General features: G+C 35.8%; 1 protein-coding gene and 1 pseudogene across 1 annotated transcript; both read left to right on the plus strand.

Annotated features, from left to right (window-relative positions):
• Positions 1-230: 230 nt before the first annotated feature.
• Positions 231-6,963, plus strand: LOC145212874 (uncharacterized). Its single transcript, XM_080081123.1, has 9 exons — positions 231-516; positions 683-856; positions 2,027-2,236; positions 2,795-2,983; positions 3,648-3,807; positions 4,505-4,634; positions 4,978-5,131; positions 5,526-5,636; positions 6,371-6,963. Exons 1-9 carry the CDS (start codon positions 231-233, stop codon positions 6,511-6,513), a joined length of 1,557 nt encoding a protein of 518 aa, XP_079937249.1. The 3' UTR covers positions 6,514-6,963.
• Positions 6,964-9,385: 2,422 nt separating this feature from the next.
• On the plus strand, positions 9,386-10,135 carry LOC145212875 (uncharacterized; annotated as a pseudogene).
• The last annotated feature ends 288 nt before the right edge of the window (positions 10,136-10,423 follow it).

The raw sequence follows: 10,423 nt of genomic DNA on the forward strand, positions 1-10,423 counted from the left end.
TTACCTTGTTTTAAGGCATTGTATACGACTTACTGTTGCTAGGCGTGGTGTTAACCCACTGGTTGCCAACTTTTTTACCAACACTTTGCCTCACTTTTCATATTTATTTATTTCTGATACACCACACAAAACATAGAAAAGGCTACATTAAACAAACATAAATGTGGGCCATTATCACTGCAAAAGTTTTCTCATCAACTGAATGCAAAATAAAGTAAAATTTCCACTCGATGTTGCAAAATTTCTACAATCTCTTGTTTTTTGAAACCTCTGTTTTAAATACAAACCATCAACAAATAAACTTGCACGTTTTAACCAATCAATTTTGTCCGCACAAAGATTGCACTGCACCCCCCGCCGGCGACGGCGTGATTGTTGCTCCTGCTGCTCCATACGTACAAGGACAGCGTGTCAACTACACTTGCGAAAATGGAAATCTTGTCGGTTCCAGCGAGAATCTGTGTTTGGACGACGGGACTTGGTTTGACGCAGTAGGGCCCACCTGTTCCCAAACAGGTACGTTGTTAATGTGTGCTTTTTGTTCGTTGTTTGAAAATTTACAGACTGACGATGTCTTTATAGGTGACTATCATTTTTCGTTTTTAACACTTTCGTGATAACCTACTTTGAGCTTAAAGCATTTGTACTTTACTTCTAAAACGGTATTTCTGTGTGAGATTAGATTGTGTTAATCTTCCAACGGACCCCAACGGCGTAAATACGCCAAGTGGAACTGACAACGGCACATTGGTGCAATACGGCTGCTCAGACGTTACTTACTTACTGCTCCCACCAATGAACAACACATGTGAAGAAGGTGTTTGGTCTGAGTCTGTGGCTGGCCAGTGCTTAAAAAGTAAGAACAGTTTAATTTTAGCGTAACAGAAAACACACATATATGTATATGTGTATTTGTACATAAAAAAAAAACTCTGGATGATTTCAAGTTTTTAGTTTTAAACATATGTTACGGAATAATTTTGGCAACCTTGAAATTTGAAGAAAGTTGTTTTGGGGGCGAGATCTTTAACGCGAAACCTTCTCAACTATCACGGTTGTATTCTAGTACCCGAGGCTACCTCCCTAATTCGCAAAACGGTCTAAGATTCTGTACTGACGGTTAATTGCTAAAACCAAGTTACAACAGTGACTTCACTACTGTCCAAATCATATATAACTTATTATTAATAATAAACTTCTGCTGTTAAATTACGTCACGACACAACACAACAGCACCAAAAATCATACACACTTTTCCGGGGCCATGAGAGAACTGGTTCACAAAACACGAGGAAAACTACGTCACACGCCCCAAGCAAAGTGAGCAATCACGATGCGCCACGGAAAATCACTGAAGCGGGGATGCGTTCGAATTTTGCTGACGGTAACATACAAAAAAATATTGAGTGAAAAAGGGTGAAATGAATATGCCCAAGCAAGTTATGCAAGAAAACAAAACCATCAAACAATATAAAACATAAAAAAACAAATATAAAACGATAAATAAGATTATTGCGGAAAACAAATGTATTAACTAGATATTAATAAGCGTGAGAACAAAAGGGCGAACTTAATAGTGATTAGCAACACTAAGTGAACACCGGTTCACGTTACACATACATGTTGATACGGCAAGAAAAAGCTAATCGCTATCTTATAAAAAAGTGTTATGCATAAAATTGTAATGACGTCATCAAATATTACGTTATTTTTTTGTATTTTGTAGAAAAAAAGCCATTTAGACTTACATCTTGCGTTTTTGTTTACTGCTCGCATTTTGTCTTTATTGCTGACATTTGCTTAGTGCAAAATAACAGTGAGTATAAGTATATACTACTGTATGATGGGTGGTGCCAGTACAGGCCGTATCAAGTTTCAATAACCTACAAAGCAAACTTAACCTCGAGTCAACGTCCACAAAAAAATACCAAATGTTGGGTTTGTTAACAATAAATAAAACAAATGCAGATTCTTACCCCTCTAGCAATTACTCTTGAATTTTAAACTGTATTGCTTTTTTGTACAGTTTGCCTTCCTCCGGACTTGTTCGATACGAATCTTAATTTTGTTACCGAACTCCCAGAAGATCTTCTAGAATTCCAGGAATACATCACTCAAGCTGTTTCTGGTACAACATTTAAGTTTAACTGCAGCGAGGGTTTGCTTGATGGGGCATTAAGTGTCAAGTGTCAGTCAAACGGGACATTGAGCGATGATTTTCCAGTCTGTCTGTCTGGTAAGTACAACATTTTTGACCAATTGTTCCTTTAAATCTTTCTCAAAAATAAATCCAATTGGTACCTAAAATGGAATTCTAAACCTAAACAACTGTGATTCATTATGCATGCTGCTTTTATTAACTTACATTTACATATCCGTGTCCAAAAACCGGCCTAATGCGCTTACGTAGAGAGATTGTTTTAAACTTGCGTTGTGTATATTTAAACTAACTTACATTTATTGATCAGAAAATAAGTTTTTTAAATGGTTTAATGTCAACAAACAATGGTATTGTACGCTGTAAACTTTCTAGCCCAAACGAATAGTTGTATATAGTATTGACTGGGGATGCTCAAAGTAACTGGGTAGAATATTCTAGAATAATTGTTTCGAATCTATAATATCGAATCAAATTATTAAGTCAATCAGTTATAAATGCAACCCAGTTTAATACATTATAAAACGTATTTTTATTTTAAAATGCAAAAAAAGAAACTACCAAAACAACAAAAAAACACTGGGAAAAAACTTTCTCAACTTCAGCAGTAACATTTAAACATTTGTCCAATAACAGCTTGTCCGTCTACACCGCTGCTAACAGGAGGAGACTTTGTCACTTCCAACACGTCCAATCCTGTTGGAACGACGATTATGTACTTTTGCAATCCAGGATACATAAAATCAGGAACCGATAACACCAACGAGTGTATTGGAAACGGAGAATGGATGTTCCCCTCTGTCACAGAAGTGTCATGTATTTCTCGTAAGTGGTATAAAAATATTGGGTCACAAACACAAAAACACCACTAGAAACCCTGCACTAACCTAATTTTTAAAAAGTGAAAACATGCATTGGGTCAGAAAGTTATAAAAAACCTAGATATATCAATGCACGATTTTGTTTTATTTTCTGTTCATTTGCATTATCGGTCGTGTTTAGCTACATAGCCCCAGGTTGTGCACCCTGCTTTAGACTAAATGCTCCACATACGAATGATACAAAGCTCATTTGTTACGAAAAACAAAGTGAACATTCACTGTTCCACCAATACTCTTTGTTTGTGTTTGGTAATCTCAGCACATCATTGTCGTGTTTATGTTACATTACATCGTCCTGTAAGTATTTTTAACCAATTATTTTATCCACGAGCAACTTTAAATGCTTACCGACATTTTACCTGGGAGACTCATTCCGTGTTTTTTTTTAAGAAAAAGGTTTGAACAGTTTCTGTATGGATTTTACCATAATCTTTAAAAAAGGTGAATTTTTTTGTTTATTTGTAAATAGGTTCGAATGTCAGTGTTGCAGTTGCATGGATATACAAAACATTTCTGCACACTAAATACGACCCATTAACAGACTGTTTTAATTGTTAACAAGTAATGTGTGTTTTATCCTTGACATAGATTTTTGTTGTTTTCTGCAGCCAAGTTACTCGCAATTTTCGATGGCAATTCGGAACTGGACCAATGTGTTGAACGGGAATCAAGTTTGAGTTCACCCAACCCGCACATGCAGACTGCTGGCGGTGTGCTTACTAGAGCAAACTTTCCCATTTACTTTGCTGAAATTGACAGATTCATGGAGTAAGATAAACTCATGTTTTGCATTTGTTTTATTAATGCCCGCTACCAAGATAAAATTTAACCCAACTAATCACACAAAACAGTTTAAAGATATAGCGTAAACAAATATTATTATTATTACTATTAATGTTATTTGCCCCAACCTTTAACAGTTTGTAGCCTTTATAACCCCTAAAGCTGTGCCGTAAATAATGACAAATTTTGTGTATTACGAATAACAATATGGGTGGGACACAATAGACAATGTCTCACTTAACACCATAGAACAGGGGTGGGGAACCTGCGGCCTAAAGGCCGCATGCGGCCTTTCGGGGCACTAAGTGCGGCTTTCGATGTCAGAATACCTTTTAGGATGTTGATAATACACACTGCACCAGGCACTAAAAACTAGACAGAAACGTATTTTTTTCGTTTACGGAACGGAACACTGGTAAAATATACCCCGGTTACGGAACACTAGTCTAGGGTATATTTTTAATAGTATGTAGTTTTGTGAGAGGGTGGATTTCTAAACACCATAGAGACAAATCAGAGCATGTTATTTTAATTTTCATGCATCAAGTAATGTGCAAAAATGCAATATTTTAGATACTGGTAAAATCGGTTGGATTTATCTGGAAAAAAGGCATGATTTACATAAAATATAGCTTCATTTCTTACAACCCAGTTAATAAATATTCAACTCTGTGATTTACAGACTCGGCGATTGGCTTTCGTTGAACAGCAACAGTTTGTTTGCAATCCATCAGCATTCGGGAACTTGTTCAGAAGGCAACGGTTTTTTTGATGTTGTGATGACTTTCGGTGAAACTGACTATGTAACATCGGTAGGAAACGGTAGTGTTTAATTAAAACAACATTGCTGTGTTTTTACATAATATAACCAAAATAACCGAACAAGCACATATTCTTCCGGCGAAAAGCCACCGAAAACCGGATTTTTCGTCGATTTTTTTAGCCTCAAGACTCGAAAAAAGGGAAAGGCTATCGCCTTAGGGGGTTTTCCAAGAGAAAGAACATTTAAAATCCTTTTTTTGTTTAGCTAAAACTAAAAAACAATGTTTGTGCAATACCTGTCTCTTTGCTCAAGTAAAAGACGCACAACAACTGCTATAAAACATTTTAAAAAAATTCCTGTTTTAACTTATCATATCTTAACATTCATTTCAGTTGCAAATGATGGAATATGCATGTAATTTCTGGGACCTTGCGAATTTCCTCGGGTGTGCAATTGATCACCAATACTCTATGGGAGGCGAGGCGGATGTAAATATCACTATTATCTTCAGCGACAATATCGGTCGAGAAGATCCCGCAGTGTTGAGTAAGAATACTGCACCTTAATTGTAAATAAAAGACCTTTAAAAAATGCTTTAAAACTTTGAGTATGATTGGCATTTTTGAGATAGTGTGTCAGTATATCACTTTAAAATGTCTTAAATTTCAGCATAGACCCATTTTGACACTTCTTTGAAATTAAACAAATGATTTTTTTGTTTCTATTTAACAAACTAATGATGATTGTTTGCAGACAATTTAAACGTTTTTTCCTTTTTTTGCCTAATGGTAACTTGGTAACTAAATGGTAAGGGTTCTGAACCTTTTTTCGCACTTGAACAGTTTGCATTTTTGTGCTGTTTTTAGTTTCATAATTTTTATATAACATAAACTTAGTGCTTATGTGTCTATGCATGGAACTTAATTAAGTTTTTGTTCAGATTTTCCAAAAACTGTGGCAGACGATTATCGAACAAACGACCCCGACTTTAAGATCTTAACCGTATCAGCTTTAAATAGCAGTGATAGCGACTATCAGGCGAACTCGGAATGTAAGTCTATTGTTTGCTTTGTTCGTTAATTGTGGGTGAGCAAAAAGACGTGTTTATTACGTATGGCCCGGACTACTTACAGTTTCAACTATTTTATACAATTCTTTTTTTTAACGTAACAGATCATTGAGTAGAATCAGCTAGAATGTGTTCATGCAGACCAGCAATCACGGCACATTCATGCATAAATTGTAGTACGCCAGGCCCATTCCAGGCGATATTTCGAATCAGACAGTTGCGAAGCATCCCATGTGGCAAAACACTGCTTTAATAGTCTAGATACAATTTAACAGTCGCATCACCAGATTTTAAATGGGATTGTAGCAAGACCAAATCTTGGCGCACCTAGAAAAATCGCCTCGCGGGCTAAGTTTTGAAAGGCGGCGCTAGGACATGTAAACTATGTGTCCCGCGCGAATTATTTTTAGACTTATCCGGCCCGCAGTCACAAAAGTTTGGTGACCCCTGGTCTAGATCACTCAGCAAAATGGCAAAACTTTAATTCTTTTGATTCCCTGTGTAAAAAGTGAGTTGCTAATATTGATTCCAAACGGCAATACATGCCCGAGGGCTGCTGCTTTTTAAATCCTAATGTTTGACGATTTTGCAAACCTAGAAGGTTTTAAAGCAGTTTCCTGATTGTGTGTATATACTAGTGTAGTGTTTTTAACTTTTATGTTTCACTTTAAGAACAACTAAAAATATGACAACAAAATATCCTTTTTTGAACCCAGTTCTCAGTGAGATTGCATGCGGAACTAACGTCACTTCCGGATGCAAGTACTTTCTGGGATCGATGTATGATGACGTCAACAATGACCTAGTCTCCGATTTTCTTGAAAAACTTGCAGTTATAGAATTTGATGACAATATTTAAAAAAAGATCAACAACTTCTTGTCAAACGGCAGTTAGTTGATGAGCCATGTGGCTCCTGTTTGAGAATCACTGACTTCAAACCTACTAACCTCAGTGATGATTATAACCTTATCTGTTTCTCTTTTGCCTGACTGAATAATGTTGTCAAGGTTTCCTTGTCTTGCATTCTACTAATTGGGACATAAAAGTAACTAGCCTATGTGTACTAACTTAACATTGTAGTAAACACCCTTAAATAGTTTGTTTACAAATTGTGGCTGACGCTAATCCTTCATGAATTAAAGTACAATTATTCGAACTTACCTAAAACTAACAAACTTATTTCAAAACCTGTGATATTGTGTAACTAAAATAGTTCCTGTTTAGTGCAACATAAACTAATCAATGCATTGCAAGTCCATGCTTTTATCAGGTCTCGAAATGTTTATGACCACCTAGGGAAAGGGCTATAATGATGCTTTTCTTGATTAGTCCAGGCAAACTGTCAATTTGGAAAAGAACCATGAGTACGATTAAAAAAATTTACAAATGGATTTGTTTGTAATACAAAACTGAATTTATTCCATGACCTATCAAGTTGTTGTTTTTTTACTATCTATCCCAAGCGGATTGACTTTACCTAAATTACAATGTTCTTTTCTTGATTGAACACAAATGATCTCTAAATTGAAGTAGGATTTAGCAATCTTTAAAACTATTTATTTTATTGCATTTAATAATTTAGTTGTGATTTTAATTTGTTGCAATCTTTAAAGTAGCTATGCTAAAAGCAATGGCATATGCAAGCACAATAACATTAATCTAAATTAAGATTATGGTTTGCGACAAATTAGTAGACAATGTCCATTTCCACACACCTATGCTCCAACTGTCTTGCATTTCTTTCTCTATTTTTGATGCGCCGTGTAACTGTAACTTGACATACATCAGAGGTGTACTGAGTCTGAGAATCTTTAGATTTTGACTCCGTAAAAATTAACTCCAATTTCAGTCCTGCTCCTGATGATAGGCGCAAATTTAGACTCAGACTCCTCATAAAAATGACTCAGATGTCACAAACAATTTTTGTTCCTGCTTTTTAAGTTAATAATAATAATAAGACCTGAAAATAAATGAACATTTAAACTAAACAGAAAAATGGAATAACACTAGTCGCAAAAGTAATTAAAGGTAAAAATCACTGTGGTAGTATCCAAGCAAAAAAAAACTTTTATTTTTAAAAACTTTAAGTCATGAATATCAATAAGACCTGGAAAAAATAAACACAGAAACTGAAATGAACTAAATAGAAAGAATGCAGACACTCTTTGTGAAATGTTTTGCAATTGAAGGAAGAAAATAACACTCCAGTATTAAGAAAAATAAAACATTCCTGACAAAAATCCTTGCTCACATGACAAATGTAAATGGTAAGTAAAGATTGGCAGTAGCAATAACAGGACAGTGCATTCACAGCTTTGTAAGACATTCATTGAAAAAATACATGTATAACGAGGATAATGAATAAGCTTATTGGATACAGCATTTTCAATAATGTTTCACATGTATAAATAAAATTTTAGGCACTTATTTTTCACTGCATAGGTCTTTTCCAGTATTATTTAATACTCTTAATGAGTCTACTGAGGATGAAAGTAAGTTTGATCTTTTTTGCAGCTTTTCCACAAAAAAGCATGTATACTTGATGCACCTATGCTATTGTTGAAAATTGCAAGAGCAAGGTGGCTTAGGCTAGGAAACTGATTTTGAATGAGTGGACTGTTCCAAAATGTTAGTGTGTCAAAAGTCACTTATGTCATCAAACCGTTTCTTTTGTAAATTTCCTTCTCATCTAGTTCTAGGCCAGAAGTTTCTGCTTGTTCATCTTGCCATTCCAGAAAGTTGATATAGCCATAGTGAAGCTGTTTTTTCTAGGGACACTGGAAAAATGTATACTTATTAAATCTGCTGCCATGGTCATTGATGGGAAGACAATTGAATTAGAGACTGAAACTTTGGATGCAAGAACAATGCCAACAAATGGCCGTCTGTAACTACAAACTTTTCACCCCAACAAAACTTGCCATGACTTTTCAAAAACTTCATCGCTGGTGAATCAGTGAAAAGTGACATTCATGTTTATAAAATTATGTAAATATGAGCACAATGTAAAGTTGGACATTGATCACTTTGAAGGATTTAATGTTACTTCGACAAAGGGCTCCAAAAACGATTTTGGGCTATCAACAACCAGACAATCGACTTTAGCAATTGTTGGGTCTGGTGTACTTTCTTGACCAAACGCAATAACTTCCGAACCCTATGACGCAACCTTACGATATTGATATATAATGAACTACGTCAAAGTACACCAGACCCCAATTGTTTTGGAGTTTAATCCAGATCTTTCAAAAAAATATGCTGCTAATGCTTCTCTTTAGAAATAGTGGATGCAATTTTCTGCATTAGGTCAAAACTTTCTTCTGGAATGCAATTTACTGTCTTACTATTATGCGGAGTAACTACTAAAGTTGTTACGCAACGTTGATGTTATCGTATATAGCCGTCTTAAAATACAGTAACTTTAAATCAATCAAATAAAAGAAGAACCTAAAAAAGCTGTTTCGCGCGTTCCCGCTTTCATGGTTGAGTGATTTGTAAATCTGCAGGAAAGAAGGAAAGCAACAAAAAACACTGGGACGTGTTGATTTGTGTTTCAAGATTTGAAACGGACCTATAGACAGGGTTGCCATCGAAGTAGACCCAAAAATAAGGACAACCGAAAACCTAAATTTTTATACGAAACAAAACGAACGTTTTCGTACAAATCTTTGCATTGATATGTGCTATGACATATCATATGCAACTCCTTGTTTGAACAAAATACTTCATACATCTTACGACAACTCAGGTCTATGTTCACTTTACTTGTAGCAGGAATCCGACGTGCACAGGCCTCTATGCAAAATGGACAGTTTCAATAAAAATTCAACTTTGCTTGTTCGCTGCTAAATAGAGCATACAGGATTGAGGAAAACTACAATAACATGCATAGGGATTTGATGCGTATCAAAGGCTTTCTACTACAACATGGCCAAGTTCGTATCCAGGTGTATCAGGTCGGTGTTAAACAGACGCTACGTCCATGTAACTAAGTCTACAGATTTGGACATCAACACTAAATTCACCTGCATCAAACTACTATATTTTGGCGAATTCCGACGTTACAAAAAGAACTCTCCAGTTTTATCCTTGAAGCCACAGACGGAAAGGTTCGTGTACGAATCTTCAATTGAACACAGAAGCTTGCGAAAGCATTTGTGCATGAAGACATGCAAGGATTATTCAACCGATCTTCGGTTGTTTACAGACTGAAATGTTCTTGCAGCAAAACATACATTGAAGAAACCAGGCGAAACCTTGGAACGCAAATTAACGAACGCCAACTAAGCGAAACGTCCGAGGTTTTTAACACCTTCAGGCCACCAAAGACCATGCAGTGGACTTTGAAAACCCGGAAGTACTTGGAACAGCAAGGGACCGCTATCGATTAATGTTACTATGATCAATTTGCATTTAACACCATAAACCGGAAATAAACGTTGATTCTATGTCGGTTCCTCTGTACTCATTTAACACTTAAACAACTTATTGCGTATTTTGATGTGACGTGTTGTGCTATTAGTAGTTGCTCTGCTCGTGTATATAAACAGGTGTAACTGTCGCGGCCTTCATATCACTGATGGTGGCATGAGCATTTGCCGACTTTTATAAAGCATGTCGCTTTTAACGTCTATTTGGGCCGTGATTTTTACCACCAAACAAATATGTTAGTGACATTAGTACAAATCGTGCTTATTCATACATTGCATGTGACTTTAACCGTTGCAATTTACGATATTAGAATGCCATCGTTTGTGTACAATGTTTT

This window comes from Phallusia mammillata, chromosome 2, assembly GCF_965637545.1.
Source record: "Phallusia mammillata chromosome 2, kaPhaMamm4.hap1.1, whole genome shotgun sequence".
Taxonomy (NCBI): domain Eukaryota; kingdom Metazoa; phylum Chordata; class Ascidiacea; order Phlebobranchia; family Ascidiidae; genus Phallusia; species Phallusia mammillata.

What these genes read in the sequence shown, in the direction of transcription:
- LOC145212874 (XM_080081123.1), top strand. Translation starts at nt 231, where the DNA reads ATGTTGCAAAATTTCTACAATCTCTTGTTTTTTGAAACCTCTGTTTTA. An exon ending in AAACTGACTATGTAACATCG is followed by an intron (nt 4,635 to 4,977) that starts GTAGGAAACGGT and finishes CATTCATTTCAG; the next exon opens with TTGCAAATGATGGAATATGC. An exon ending in AGAAGATCCCGCAGTGTTGA is followed by an intron (nt 5,132 to 5,525) that starts GTAAGAATACTG and finishes GTTTTTGTTCAG; the next exon opens with ATTTTCCAAAAACTGTGGCA.